Below are 15134 nucleotides of genomic sequence, written 5' to 3' on the forward strand. Positions count from 1 at the left end.
GCAACACTTGGCTCGTTTTGCAATAACTGCCTCCCGATGCGGTGCGGCGCCCACCCAGCACTCCATCGCGAGGAATCGAGGCGGAGAAGAACCTCCGGCAAAGAAATAGGCCCTGGTATTTCGCTCCTGAACTAGCTTACGAGCGCAATGCCTACTTGTAGCAGGGGATCGGCCCGGTCGTGTCCATGGCCAGCAGCCAGCCGTTGAATGCACGCTCTCGGGTCACATGCATCTATTCCCATCTACCTGGAGCATATTCCAATCTACACAGTATTACTCATTTTCAGCTTTCATTGTCGCCGCCCAGGGGTCCCGATGCCAAGAACGCAACGTCCCGAACTGGACCCTTGGATCATCAGGGGAGACAGAAAGGGGGCGAATTCAACAATGTTGAAGCAGATCACCCGACCAAAATAAGCTTCTTGACGTACTAGTGACGGGACTGTTGTATACAATACACGTGTAGTTTACTGTCACATAATAGGCAGTCCCCGAAAGCCAGTTTCGCCCGGCCAGTATGCATCTGGCCAGAACCCTGATCTTGGGCGCCTCGAAGAGCCCCCGAAATCAGAAGCACGATGACGACAGACGGCAGCCGCGGGGAAGAAGAAACCAAAGGTCCAAACGACTTCGTGGGAGGCATGCGTGATGACGTCATGATAGTGAGATCACTCCCCACTCCTCTCCGACTTCGAGCCAAGCCCGCCAAGACCCTTCGCCGATGGAACGCCGGGGGGGCTCACCGACCAGGCGAGAGCCGCTTGACACCATGCCCGCGCCCCGTTGTATGTATGTAGCATATCGTATATCGAGTTTGTACTGAGCAGCCAGTCAGTCAAGGTGTCAAGCCATTGTTGTGGTCTAGAACTTTTGATACTCACCGAGTGTAACTTCAAGACATGCTCGGTCTAGGCAGAGTGCTCGATCATGTTGTTGGTATAACATAACAGTTTAAGAAAAACAAAACCAAGGAGTAGCAAAACAAGAAGAGATAAAACAAAACCAGAAAGAAATGGGGGATTAGCACTCGAATAATCCAAGCTTGAGTCAATAAACGGAGACAAGATGTTAGATGTCACATCTACCTAAAATAGCCAACACTGCATCTTCACACTTCTCGAGATCTAGGTCACGGAAAAGAGTGAAGAATTTACGAATACGGCACCACAGTCCCACCTCACACATCCCAGGACCGAAAGCAAAGACCAAAATCGCTCAAATTGTGTAGTTATTACAACCCGTTGCAAGGACACAACCTCGAAGCAGCAGGGCCGTGGTTACGCTCTCCATCACTCAGTCAGGCCCTTCCGCAAACCGATACTACCGCGAAGACGACGACGACGACGACGAAGATGGTTCCAGATCCCACCGGGTCCCGAAACTGACCGCGAATTCATCATCTCGGCCTCCGGCCCGCAGGAAACCGATCAGGTCCTCGAAGCCCTCCCGAGCCAACCAATTCACAACGATGACGATATCAAGAAGAAACACCAGCATGACTAATGAAAATATGAAAATCATCCACACTACTGGCTCTCCCTCCTCTCCCCGAGGTACGTCGTCAGGACCGATCTCAGCATCGCCCTCAGGGTCGCTCTCAGCGTCGCTTTCGGGATCGCTCTCCGGGTTGCTCCCAGGTCCGTCCTCGGGTCCCCCGCCAGTCGCGACTGTAGCAGCCCTATCCGAATCGTCGGAAGCAGGCGCGATGCTTTGCCCGCGAACGCCCCCGCCCCTCCTGTGCCCCTGACTGCTGCCCCTGTCACTGCTACTGCTCGCTTCACCCCTGCGCTCTCTCCTCCCACCCGCTTCCTAAGCATGCTAGGCCGTCTTGTCCTTTGTGGTATCCAGCGGCTCTACATTCCAGATACCCTCGGCATACTCATTGATGCACCTATCGGAGCTGAAGAAGCCCATGCGCGAGACGCTTGTGATGCACTTGGTGATCCAGCCTTCCTGGTCGCGGTACGCCTCGTCCACAGCGGCGTGCGAGTCGACGTAGCTCGAGAAGTCGTCCGAGACCAGGTAGTAGTCTCCGTGGTCGCGGACCGCCGAGATCAAGTCGGAAAAGTCCTTAGGATTGCCGAACCGGCCATTCTCGATCTCCTCGAAGACGCCCACTAGCTTCGGGTCCACCACATGGTCGCCAGAGTGGTGGGCGTACCGGAGATCATCGACTTCTTCCGAGAGGTGGCCGAAGAGGAAGATATTGTCTTGGCTGACCTCACGTGTGATTTCAATCTAGGGGTTCAGTCAGTGGGCTTGTTCTGCTTCGTGGGAAACTCGGTCCAAAATTAAAAGAGGGACCTACGTTGGCTCCATCGCAGGTTCCGATGATTAGGCCGCCGTTGAGCACAAACTTCATGTTGCTAGTCCCGGATGCCCTATCGCGTGTCAGCTGCCCAGCTCGACGATGTGAATCATGGGAACGAAGTCACTTACTCGGTGCCGGCAGTCGAGATGTGCTCGCTGATATCCGACGCTGGAACGATCATCTCGGCCTTGCTGACGTTATAGTCTTCCAAGAAGACCACCTTGAGAAGATCCCCAATATCCTTGTCGTTGTTGACTACGGCGCCGACGCTGTTGATGAGATGGATGATCTGCTTGGCCATCCAGTAGCCCGGGGCAGCCTTGCCGCCAAAGATGGACACGCGCCGCATCTGCTTTTGGCGTTGCTCGGGCGACATGGCCTTGAGTTCCAGATAGCGGTGGATGGCCCCAAAAATGTTCATCTGTTGGCGCTTGTACTCGTGGATACGCTTAACCTGCACGTCAAAGAGCGCGGCCGGGTTGACAGTAACGCCGGTAGTCGCCTTGATGTGCTTAGCCAGGCGCACCTTGTTGGCATACTTGATCTCAGCCCACTCCTTGCGGAAGTCTTTGTCATCGATGTACAGCTCGAGTTTGTTGAGGGCCGTCAAGTCTTTCAGGAAGCCGTGACCGCCCGTCTTGCTGGCGATCAGCTCTGACAAACGGGGGTTGGCCTGGTGAAGCCAGCGGCGCGGGGTGATGCCATTGGTCACGTTGGTAAACTTGTCGGGGCCAAAGATACGGACGAAGTCCTTGAAGATAGTGGTCCTAATGAGCTCCGAGTGCAGCTCAGCGACACCGTTCACCTTGTGCGAGCCGACAATGGCGAGGTAAGCCATACGGATCATCTTAGGCTCGGACTCTTCGACAATTGAAACGTCGCGCAGGAGGTCACTGTCGCCGGGGAAATCGCGCTCGACCGTCTGGAGGAAGTAGAGGTTGATGTCGTAGATAATCTGGAGATGGCGAGGAAGCAGGTTCTCGATCAGCGGAACGGACCACTTCTCGAGGGCCTCCGGAAGCACGGTGTGGTTGGTGTAACCGAAGGTGTTAACAACGATATTCCAAGCCTCATCCCACTCAAGGCCCTCGAGGTCGATCAGGATGCGCTGGAGCTCCACGATGGCCAGTGTCGGGTGGGTGTCGTTCAACTGGATAGCCACCTGGTCGGGGAACTCCCTCCAAGGGCGCCTCGTCTTCTTGAACCGGCGGACGATGTCGTACAGCGAAGCAGCAACCCAGAAGTACTGCTGCTTCAGGCGCAGCTCCTTACCCCGGTCGAGATTATCGTTAGGGTAGAGCACGGCGCTGATGGTCTCGGCGCGCTGCTGGTCGGCAACGGAGCTCTCGTACTCTCCACTGTTGAACTTTTGGAAGTCGAACTCGCCGCTGGCCGCTTTGCTGGACCACAGCCTCAGGTTGTTCGTGGTTGGCGTGGCGTATCCGGGGATGGGCACGTCGTAGGCAACGGCCTTGACCGTCTCGCCGCCCTCCCACTGACTGATTGCGTTGCCTTTGTCGTTGGTTTCTGTCAAAACCTTACCGTAAAATTGGATCTACGCGGGTCAGCCAATGCACAGAGCCGTTTCGAGGCCGTGGGACACGGAACTCACGTCGACGGTAACGTCGTGCCTGGGGAACTCCCAGGGGTTGAAATCGAGCCAGTAGTCAGGCACCTCAACCTGATAGCCATCGATGATTTCCTGCTTGAAGATACCGTAGCGGTATCGCAAGCCGTAGCCCCAGGCAGGGTAGTTTAGACTAGCAAGACTATCCAGGAAACAGGCGGCCAGGCGTCCCAAACCGCCGTTGCCTAGGGCAGCGTCGTGCTCCTGTTGGATGACGTCCTCGACGCGAAAACCAAGTTCGGCGAGACCATCTACCACCACTGTGTCAGTAACACGCTCTTCCAACTACTCGTTCCAGGGAGAAACTCAACTCACCCTTGGCCAAATCCTTTTGTTCCACATTCAGCATCGCATTGTCCAAGGCGCGGCCCATCAGGAATTCCAGACTCAGGTAGTAAACCCGCTTGCTGTCGGAAAAGGTTTGGCGCTGCTGTGTGCGATTCCACTCAAGGATGAGGCGGTCCCGGAACGCAAGGGCTGTGGCCGAGTAGGCGGCTGTCTCATCGCAGTTGTACAGACTGCGCGCCAGCGTCGTCTCAACGTGACGCACCACCTCGCTCTCGAAGGCATCCTTGTCCTTGAATCCGCCGACCTGGTGCTTTGTCCAGGCCGCGCGCTGGGGTTCGGGGATTGAGGCTAGAGGAGGGCCTTGTTAGTTGCGTTCTTTTGCCTACTAGGTGCAATACACGGTAGATACAGGTGTCGTGCAGCGGCCGGCAACCCCGCATTCAGGACTATGAGGGGCAACTCCAGCGGGTGGGGGGGTTTCGAGTTGGGGGAAGCTTGATGATCCCATACTAGGTACCTAGGTAGGTAGGTATGGAGACTAGACAGAGCAGAACGAACGGAATAGTCCGAGGGTTATCCATACCTTCAACATGCTTGATTTCCCCGGCACCAAAGCCGGTAAGGGTGCGCTTGTGTTTGGGTCGTGAGATGCCGGCGGGAACCACCGAGCCCTGAACGTCAACAACTGGGGCCCCAACAGACGGCCGCCGTTCTCTCGACGGTAACTTGTCGGAAGACATGCTGTCGGCTTCAATTCTTCGTGAACCGGTGTTTATGGTTCGTCTGTACTCTGTGTTTGGGTAGCAGCAATCGGGACCTGCTAGGATCAAAAGCTTGACTCGTGGAGAGGTTTGTGAGGTAGGTAGAGATAAGTGGTGGTAAATGGTGCAACGAAGCGAAGAGGAGGAATTAAAGCACCAGTTCAAGTGGGTGGATGGTCAAGGTGAAGGATGGATGGACGATGTCGAAGCGCGGCCGAGCACCCTGCCCCCTCGTGCCTGCCCAAACTTAGCAACAGGCAGACACTGCAATCAGTCTGGACTGGCATCCTCCGATCAGGTGCTACCAACCTCCACTCCCACCTCTCTCTTTTTCCCATGCAGATATCCATCTCACCAGGATCCTGCGCCCGTTCTCGGTCAGTTGGCGATGACAAGCTTGGAGCTCGATCCTGTCTTTTAGCGAAGCTCCCCTCATGCATGCATGCATATGCATGCAATTTGACGGCCAATCACGACAGACAGGCAAACCGAGCTTCTTCAAGGAGAGAGATTCGAATACTTCTCGCTGGAGGAACACGACGGAGTTGTTCTTCGCGCCGAGCTCATCGTCGCCCTGCCATGTACCCGGAAGCTCCCGCAGTGACTTCAATTACACGGTTGACGGCTTCCAGCTCGGTTGGTTCTCGGATCCAACCGCAGGGGTGCTGCAGCGCCGTTGTCAGACGATACGATGCGTCTTCTGCCGGACGCAGTTGCCCCCCCGGCCGCTTTCACCGCAGCAGCCACATGCGTTCGCATCGCAGGTTCATCGCCCAATGCGGACTTAGCATACGCTCCAGAAGCGGCGTATATATATACACACAAAATCCCCGTCCATCTCCTGGGAGGCGAAGCCTGTTTGCGGCGTCTGAAGTGCCGCTAAATTCTGCGGCACGGTGCCGAAGGGCAAAGAAAATGAGGACTGATGGATGGTCCTGCCCGAGTCCGGGTCGAGGATCGTGGAACTAGTGGAGGCGTAAGAAGGGCCTGGGCTCTTTGATAACCCGCTAGGGGTGGAACCCTTGGATTGGCACCTTGCCCCGCCCTCCCCGGCAGCCCTGCCCCCCCACCGGACTGACATCATTGTAGATGCCGCCTTCTCACCAGGAAACACAGTACCTAGGTAGGTGAGCTCGTATCATGAGAGGGCAGGACTTCAACTCTGGCTGCATATTCACATGCCTTGAATAAGAGGAGAAATGGTTTTGTCCTTTTAATGATTTTCGTGTTTTATTCCGTCTGAAACACATCCTCGTCTTGTAACAAACCTTGGTCCATTTCCCTTCCCTTGTTACCTATTTCGCCACAGAGATATTAACTGCCATCCCGACGAGTCTGGGCCATCTGCGGAGCGGGCCACGAAACGAGCGATAAGCGCCGAGTGGCCCGCTCGGGAGGGGCACGAGAAGCCGCTTCTCCGGCGGTGGGCATGGGTAACGCCGTAACGGTGTGGGACGATGGCTTGCGAGCTGTTTGTTCATTGAGATTTTCCTCAGCAACCCCTTGACACAGCAAAGGCTTCACGATAGCCTGAAGGAAATGGAACACGCACAAATTTCATTGCTCGCTCGAGATGCTAGGCCAGCTGCCATGTGCAGACTATAACTGCTGCCCTCGCACCAGACGAGGCAGGTATATTTCAGCCGGACATGGTGTTTTGCCTCATCACCTTCCAAAATCGCCCGTTCCCCTTCCAAAACAAACGTCGCGAATCCTGGGCCAAGGGTATTCACCACCCTCCCCATGTATAATAACACCAACAGGGGGCCAAAATCACCCGGGCTTGAACCCTCTTGCTTCAACCCAATATTGTGTGACAGAGACACCGCGGTATATATTCCCCTTTTGAAACCCCGGTATACGTAAAACCCAGACGCGATCCCAGCAGTGCCAGCAGCATCCTGGAAAGATCGTGCGCCGCCAAAACAAACAAATAAAGACAAGTGTGGATTAGAACCTGGCTCGTAAGCAGCCGTAAGGGAGGATGCCGCCGTAGTCCCCGGTGGCACTGAGTAGAAACGAAGGTGAGATGTGGTATTTCGAACGTGGCTCGTATAGTCGCCCGGAAATGATAGAACTACTGCCCGCCTTCCAACGCCGTGTCATGCAGCCTTCGAAAATGGCTCTAAGCAGGATGGGGAAAGGAAAATCGCTATATGGTGGTTTTCGAGTTCGAGTGGGGTATGGGTCGGTTTGGTGGACTGGGAGAAATAACGTGGGTATCAGAGAATGCCCGAGTCCTTGAGTGCGTTGTTTAGGATCGTTTCCTTGACTGCCGCGAACACGAGTGGGATGTTGGAAGTATCGGTGGCTTGTGTTAAACTGACGAAGAGGTGAGCAAGGATGAGACGTGGCCATGGTCGGGTAGGTGCACTTACTGTGGATAGAGGTTCAGGTGAGCTCGGTTGACTTGGTTGAACCTCCAGAGCAGGTACTTGGCCGCCTTGTTGACATCGTTCCCGCCCGAGTAGTCCGGGAAGTAGCTGCCTAACGGTGACCGCCCAAGCTTCTGCTTGAAGATATCAACCTTGTTGAGAAACAGGATAATGCTCGTCCTCATGAACCACCGAGAGTTGACAACCGAGTCGAACAGCAATAAACTCTCCATCATGCGATTCTGTGATTGGGGTTAGCAGCGGCCATAAGGCGGGCAAGATGACAAGAAAGCGTACCTGACTCGCTTCTTCCAGCAGGACCTGGTCGTACTCGCTCAACGCAACGCAGAAGATGATGGATGTCACATTCTCAAAACAATGAATCCACTTTTTGCGTTCGCTTCGTTGCCCGCCGACGTCGAACATGCTGCAAGGGGGAAGACCGGTGTTAGTTTCGAGCGTACCAGAGGGAACGGGTAGCGACTTACTGAATGCTCAGCTGTCCCATCTTGAACCTCGTCTCGTAAATACCGGTCGTCTTCGTTCTCGCGCGCAACACGTCCATCTCTACCGGGAGATAGCTCGGTGACACGATCCTGTTGGCCTCCTGAAAGAAGCTGCACCGAGTTAGTCATTCGTTTGCCCGAGGGAAATACGAAATAGGAGGTCACGAACTATTCGGCCGAGTCCATGAGGTAGAATTCGGTTTGCCTCTCCATCAGCTGCTCCCTTGCCGGGTCGTTCCATACCGACTGGACCGCGATGCCCACCCTGGGGTCGATCCTCGCCTGTGGATTCGTGTCGAGCGAATAATCGAGGAGAAAATCGCAGTGTTCCCTGTTCTCGTCCAGCATTGGTTCGATTTCGAACTGGCGCATGGCGCTACAAAGCGCTTTTGCGCATTCTAGCAAGTTCTTGTACACTGTCGGACGGTAGCTGGCGAGTTCGTCTTGTGAATAGCCCTTCAGATGGATAATCTTCATCTGCTTTACGATTGTCGACTTCCCGCTCTCGCCCGAGCCTGTGCATCAATGGTCAGCATGTGGAAACGGCCCGTCGGGAGCCACTGATGACGTACCGAGTAGGAGAATCTTGCATTCCTTCCTCAACTTTTTGGAGTCCTCCTCCAGTTCCTTGTCTATCTTGTTGCTCCTCTTCCTCTGGTCCGAGTCCTCCCCGCTGGTACTCATGCATGTCCCCATGACGACCATCAGCGTGCGCACGGACTAGGTAAGGCTCGAAGCGGGCGGCAATTGTCGTCGGCCGAGCGGCAGCGGCGGCGGACGGCGTGTCGGATCAGGCGACACCGGCACTCGTTGGTGTGCTGAACTTCTTAAAATACCATGGGCGAGAGATGAGTCGGGGGTTGCTACGATCGGCGAGCGGGCGCGGGGTGCTGGTGAGTACCGCGACGGCGGAGATGGATGGGTGGCCGGTGGATGGTTGCCTTGGTGGGTCGGGCGATAGTTAATGATCTCGACTCTCAATTGCGAGGGTCCTCCTGTTGGTAGCGAAGGATGCGACGGTAATAACCCGCCCCAGCCGGATCAAAAGTAGCGAGAGAGGGTAGCTCGCTCTGTAAAGTTGGGTCGATTTTGCGGCGGAAATCCTGTCTTTGGTCGAGGGGTTTAAATTCGAGGCTGCAGATGGGCGGAAAAACGCTTCGTCGTCCAGGGTGCGCCGTCGGTGAGGAGGTAGGTAATGATGACGGACCCCAGTCGGAAAAGGTGCCCGAAGGAGCTGAGGCTGACTCGCTGGTCGTCGAGATGGGCCCGATCTGGTGTTGCCAGCTTCCGGCAGGAACCCGTTTTCGTTTTGAAGAGAGTTGAGAGCTGCAAGTTCGGTGTGGTGTGCATACACCAGCGGGAACACGGTGGGAGGGAGAAGGTAGGCCCAGTTTCCTTTGTCAACCAAGCGCCGTGCCCGTACAACGACACGACGCTGCAATGGGGTAACGAGTTAAAAAGGTAAGCCCCGGGCCCGAAAGCTGGGGCGGGAGATTCAAGGACAGGGGTCAGGGTAGCTCGACTCCGCGATCCACGCGATGGAATCGAGCACGGCCACCTGTGAAATACAGCCGGTAATTACAAAGTACCTCTCCTTCCACTTCGTCTCGCTGCAGGGCGCGATAAAATGCACCCCCAACGTGGGAGCTGCGAATGCTGGTTGCTTCAGCACTGACCGCCACCCTGCGTCAGCTTTTTCTGGCCCTGCCAATGTCGCCTTTCTGTCATCGGGCGTCGATCTTGCTCCACAGTGGATGCTGACGGACACGACATCTCTTTCAGTTCATCAAACCTGACACTGGTCCTTGCCAAGTTGAGATGCAATGATTGGAAAGCCTTTTCTCAGATTTTCTCGCGTTAATTACCACCCATTTTTCACGTCACCAGCTTCAGCCACGAGCCAACCGCGAGCCACCGCGGGCCAACCGGCCGAGTCCCAGCTCGATGGTTGCTTCTCTGATGGGTTGATGGGTTGTTGTCCCTGCCACGTTCGCCAAGCCACTGTTTTGCGCTGGGCCACTGGCGCTCTTCAACCCCGGATCTTTTTTGATTTCCAGGTCTGCATGGATTCATCCGCATTTCGCAACGTCGCCAGGCATCGCGACAATGCGGGTTCATCGGCACCAAGACACGTGGAACACCCATGGGTACAAGCGCAGAGCACAGAGCACTGCGGTCACAAGTGTGACGTCTCACGTCCTCGCCTCGGCTCACCCATTGCGCATTCCGCCCGTCATATTGTGGATAATTACGGAAGTAACATTGGTGTTGCGGCGCGGAAGTGCCCCGAGGTGCCCCAACAGAAGGAGCAGAAGTCCCGTTGGGCCGCTTCCCCGGGGGTTGTCAATCCCGACAACCACGTGTCTTCAGCCCCTCGAGAGCCCGGAAACATTAACGTGATCGTCGCCTGCTTGGACTCACAGGCCGGCGGTCAGGGGTATGGAAACGGCATTCGGGCCCGCCACGCGTCCGAAAGGACGTTAATGCGGCGGACGGCAGCACTCGACGGCAAACTCGGAACTCCATACCCCAAGTTCCCTACATAGTACGCCAAATACGATGTGCGCGTCTTCGGCCACTTCTCCCAACTCGCAGTGAAAGCGGCTCCATCCGATCGCGGTATGCACACCGAATGGCCAGCCAGAGGAGCCAACCTCCCCTGGAGCAAACTGCCGGCAGATGTCGCCGAAAAAGGACGGTGCACCGTGCCGCAGACCGGTTGAGCGCCACCGAGGGTCAGTCGGCCGAACTCGACAAGGACCCCGGCCGCCACGAGCTTGATCGTCAGCCAAAGTCGTTCTTGGGAGGGAGCCTCGACGTGTTTTCCGGGGTTCATTTCCCAGCAGATGTCGCCTGTCAATGGTGGAGCTCCCTCCCCATTCACAATCCATAATAACTGCTTTTCACGGGGCTTCCATTGAAAGCGTGGCCATGCACAGCCGGTGCATGCAGCCAGGCTGAGGACCGCACTAGCCTTGATTCGCAGCGGCGGCGCCAACCGCCAGTTCCCAAAACGCCTGGCTGCATGAGGCTCCTCCACCCAGCGAATCGATCTCCATCCTCCTCCTCCCTTGCTTTTTCCTCGGACCGAAGAGCGATACAGTCATTACCCGTACGGGACGCAGGTCGTCTGTCACTCACGCATGCCAGGTATCAACCCCAACCCTCCCTCCAAATTCCAACGACACAAAAACACCCCGCCCTCGCCTACACTTGGTCGGGGCAACCACGATTCAATTCTCAACTTTCTCGTAGGCCAAAACACTCGCTTCATGGTGGTGATGGTGCTGATCCGAGAACGGTTGAACGCGGTGTGGTTCATTCTTGCCGTTTGACCAATCACGATTCAAGGCTCGGCCCTTTTGATGACTCAACTGTTCGATGCTCGTCGGGATATTGATCCATCTCGGTGGTTTGGATTCAAAGATGGGACAGTCCTCGAAATGCGGGGTGTAAAAGTTATCCGCTCCATGGTTCCAAGCTCTACCAAGTTTGCTTCTACTTAGCTATTGCGCTTCAGACAACGGGGCAGAGCATGAAGGTTTGACTGGGCTGCGTGGATGGAATACGTAAGCCCGCATCATGAACTCAACCTTTCAACTAACAACCGAGACAGTAGCTCGAGTTGTATGTACATACACGTAAGTCGTGGCATGTGGTGCATGGATTCGCTCGCCACATATTGAATTGATTATCACTCCTAGTACTTCAAGCAACCCCAAGCCAGATGGCAGAATAAACCCACTGCCATCCTTTCCCCAATTAATAATAGAATCAAAAGCGGCCGGTTGGTCCATTGTTGTGTTGGTGTGTTGTGTTGTATTCATACATAATTCATCAACCCATACCGTCCCTCCCATACCATGCCGCAAGCCACCGCGCTACCACACCATTCTAGGCCGGCCGGATCAGGCCGGGTGCTATCCATCGCCCAACCCATTTCCCCACCCAGTCCGTCAGTCCGCTGGCCCGGCCATGCAAAGATATTTTTTTTTGTTCCGTCTGTACGTAAGGAAGGGCAGTAAAGCTAGATTCCCATAAAACTCGACGGGTTGTTCTCCTAAGCCAGATATCCGATCTCGTCCTCGTCCAGACGCTCCAGGTATTCCTTGTCGAGCAGGATCTCGATGCACTTCTTGATATCGCTGACCTTGGGCACGAACCGCGCACGGATCTGGTTGATAGCCTCGCTGACGAGCTGCTGGTGCTTCATGTGCTTGCGCGCCTTCATGATGCGCACGATGGCCGACTGTGGATATGCATGTCAGTACATTGGAGAGAACTGGGGGGAACGGGGGACGGCATACCTGCAACAAAAGCTTACGATCCTCTTCAATCGTCTTGTTAGTCTCGGCCTCCTCCTGCTTGGTTTCCGACTTCATGCCCACGTTGAGGTTGACGCGGTACTTCTTATTCTTGAAGTCGTAGTTGAGAGCAAAGGTGGCGCCAGGGCCGACCTTGGAAGCCCCGCCGCTCCCGGGCTCGAGGTTGAGGACCTTGGCCTTGAGGAGAATGCCGAGCGAGGGGTCTAGCGCCTCGTTATTGAGTTGCGTTGTCGACGCGAGCTCCTCGTACGTGTTCTTATCCTTCTCGTTGAACAAGAGAAGGATGGCCATCTGGTATATCGACACCTGGAATGTGTAGGGCATCTTGGCGCTCTTGACGTAGTTCGCCTTGACTTCGCCTTTGCACAACTGCCACAGCCACGTGAGCTTGCGGCCCTCGTGTTTGTTCTTATAGTAGCGGCTGAAGCGTTCGCAGTCTGCCGACACCTCATCCGGGGGATTGAAGTTGGTCCCTGGCGCCGTGAGCGGCCAGAAGCCGGTGCCCAGGATCGAATATGATGAGTCGAGCCCCTTAGTCCCCAGCGTCTGGACGTGCTCGCGGAAGCCGGAGTTGAGATCCTTGGAGATCTGCATGTCCAGGAACATGCGCTGTAGCTTGTTGGTGTACTCGAACCCGCACGCCTCCTTGAGCTTGGTGATCATGCTGGTCTCGGCATCGTCCGACGACGAATTGCTGTGGACGAGACGGCGCGCTAGCATGCGCGAATAGAACTTTTGGAATACGTCCTTGTCCTCGATGTACTTGAACACCGTCATGATCTGGACGAGCCTCGTCTCTAGCTCGGCGTCCTCCACACCCGTGCTGCTCTTGCGGAGGAGCACGTCGGTGTACTTGGCCAGCAGCTCGGGCGATTTGTTCGACCCGGACTTGCAGACCTCATTGCGGTTGACAAACTCCCTACAGGCATTGTCTAGGGACCGCGTGAACTCGGGCTCGTCCTTAAAAGCGCGCTTCACGAGCCCTTGATACTGGGTATGGATTTCGAGCAGGGCGTCGACGTAGACCTTGGGCTCCAGCTTATCGGCATCCGAAGCCACCTTGGCGACGGCGCCCAGGCCAGCATTCCGGACGTGGCTCTCGAACTTGGTCCTCAGAGGGTCTAGACCGTCAGGGATGCGCGACAGAAGGCTGTACATGCGCGCCATGTCTTCTTCCCGGTCGCTGTCTAGCAGAACCTGGAACTCGTCGCGTAGAATGGCGGAGTGGTCGGCAATCAGTACCTTGTTGCACGCCTTCTTTAGCGGGATCGCGATGTCTGGGTGAAGGTACAGCTTGACACGCTCCTCCTCCTCGTCGAGGCGTGCTTCGGCCTTCTTCATGTACTCCACGACACTATTCTCGGCGACAAACTGCTTGCTCTCGTTCTCGTAGAAGACCTGGGTGGCTTCGAGGAACGGACGCTCGAAGTGGAACCGATAAACTTCGAGGGTCGTTTTGGAGGAATCGCCGTCGTCCAGGCCGAGCGAGACGAACGAGTCTACAACCTGCTTGATCTGGTTGTGCTCGATGGTCTCGCCGTTGCGCTGCTTCTCGACGAGCTTGAGGACGGCCGCCATGACCTTCTCCGAGACTTTGGAGAAGAGGACATCGCGCCACTGCACCAGGTGCAGGGTGTAGACATCGTAGATGTGCTTTTTGCCCTCGTCAATTTCCCGCTTGACCCAGTGGCGGTTGAGGTAGCGGAACAAGTGGTGGATATATTTCGCCGCGTCCGTGTAGCGCTGCCACTCCCTGATATAGAACGAGAGTAGCGCCTCGTCCGTGTGGGCCTTCGACTCGGCAACCAGACCCCGCAAGTGGTCGGATAGATACTCCGACAACTTTTTGTAGAGGTCTTCGCCGAGGAGGTGAGCTAGAAATCATGTCAGCGGCCATGAGTCACGTAGCAGAGCGGGAGCACAAACCTCCCCGCTGAGACGATCCGATAACATGGTTATGTAGGGCGAAGCCGACCGCCTTTTGGGATGTGCAGAAGTTGTGAACGGCTCTGTAAATCGTCAGTCGCCCGCGGTCAGGTGCGTGCCTCGGGTAGGGATCGGACTAACGTGTAGATGCCCATGTACTGCGCAAAGGGTCAGTGTCAGCCGGGCCCGGCGAAGAATAAACAGCTTGACGAAGAGCACATACTGTTTGCAGGTCGATACCCTGCTGCAGGTTCATCATAATCATGGTGATGCCATCTTGCAAATACGTCCATCTACTACCCATCAGTATCCGTCCACCCCCCATAGCGTCAAACGGAAGCGAGAGTGGTCACGCACGTAGTATCGATGTCATCCTTGGCGGGCTGCGGGGGCATCCCCGAGAAGCCTGCGGCAGGCATATTGTGTAGCGCGGCCCTGTTGCACGTCGATAAGATCGAGGAGGCGGCCGAAGACTAACGGGCGGGTTCGTTTTGGGAGGGGCGACGTCGTGGTCGGTGAAGGCGCTCGAGGAGGGCTGCTCTGGCGGTCGGTTAGTCTTTATGGCGTGAACCCTCCGGCCTCTGGTGTTCAGGTTGGCGCTTGGTGGCGGCGACCAGACGAAAATGACGAACAAGATTTCGAAGTAGAAAAGCTTACTGGGTATGTACTTGAGGACGGCGTGCAGGGCAGGCAGGCAAGCCTTCGGGCTCCCTCCGCGAGATGAGATGTGGGGGCCTAGAGTGGCGGGGTGCCGTTGCAAGGCTGGCAATCGAACTCCACGGCCGACAGCAAAAGTAGAAGAGAAGGGTCGGCTTTTTGCTGTAGAGGGTTCGCGATAGTGTTGTGGTGGATGTTGGAGGGTGCCTCGACCGAGGGTAGATAGCTGAAGTTGTACGGAGCAGGTCGGCGCTCCAAGGCAGCTTCCAGTCGCTGCACTGCCTTTCCGCTGTTTGCTTGGTTTCTGGGGGGGTTCAAGGTCCCAGGCAGGAAGACCCACCTGTGGGTTGGGCCCAAC

The 15134-nt window shown here is 55.9% G+C and overlaps 4 protein-coding genes across 4 annotated transcripts; 1 reads left to right on the plus strand and 3 right to left on the minus strand.

Annotated features, from left to right (window-relative positions):
- Window positions 1-1818: 1818 nt before the first annotated feature.
- B0H64DRAFT_443013 (glycosyl transferase) lies at window positions 1819-4966 on the minus strand (the record flags this gene model as incomplete). Its single annotated transcript, XM_062806686.1, has 6 exons — window positions 1819-2238; window positions 2309-2381; window positions 2440-3866; window positions 3924-4189; window positions 4254-4574; window positions 4810-4966. 6 exons carry the CDS (start codon window positions 4964-4966, stop codon window positions 1819-1821), a joined length of 2664 nt encoding a protein of 887 aa, XP_062657429.1.
- B0H64DRAFT_175373 (uncharacterized protein) lies at window positions 4846-6129 on the plus strand. Its single transcript, XM_062798835.1, has one exon. The coding sequence runs from the start codon at window positions 5177-5179 to the stop codon at window positions 5954-5956; it is 780 nt and encodes a 259-aa protein (XP_062657430.1). The 5' UTR covers window positions 4846-5176; the 3' UTR covers window positions 5957-6129.
- Window positions 6130-7022: 893 nt separating this feature from the next.
- B0H64DRAFT_175328 (guanine nucleotide-binding protein alpha-3 subunit) lies at window positions 7023-8818 on the minus strand. Its single transcript, XM_062798834.1, has 6 exons — window positions 8441-8818; window positions 8038-8383; window positions 7851-7979; window positions 7660-7789; window positions 7366-7604; window positions 7023-7309 (listed from the first exon to the last, which is right to left on the minus strand). Exons 1-6 carry the CDS (start codon window positions 8571-8573, stop codon window positions 7210-7212), a joined length of 1077 nt encoding a protein of 358 aa, XP_062657431.1. The 5' UTR covers window positions 8574-8818; the 3' UTR covers window positions 7023-7209.
- Window positions 8819-11828: 3010 nt separating this feature from the next.
- Window positions 11829-14910, minus strand: B0H64DRAFT_175459 (Cullin). Its single transcript, XM_062798836.1, has 7 exons — window positions 14777-14910; window positions 14477-14659; window positions 14343-14412; window positions 14261-14277; window positions 14120-14202; window positions 12176-14067; window positions 11829-12117 (listed from the first exon to the last, which is right to left on the minus strand). The coding sequence occupies exons 2-7, from the start codon at window positions 14536-14538 to the stop codon at window positions 11929-11931; spliced, it is 2313 nt and encodes a 770-aa protein (XP_062657432.1). The 5' UTR covers window positions 14539-14659; window positions 14777-14910; the 3' UTR covers window positions 11829-11928.
- Between the last annotated feature and the right edge of the window lie 224 nt (window positions 14911-15134).

The sequence above is a fragment of the Chaetomium fimeti genome, assembly GCF_033439085.1.
Source record: "Chaetomium fimeti strain CBS 168.71 chromosome Unknown B0H64scaffold_5, whole genome shotgun sequence".
NCBI lineage: Eukaryota > Fungi > Ascomycota > Sordariomycetes > Sordariales > Chaetomiaceae > Chaetomium > Chaetomium fimeti.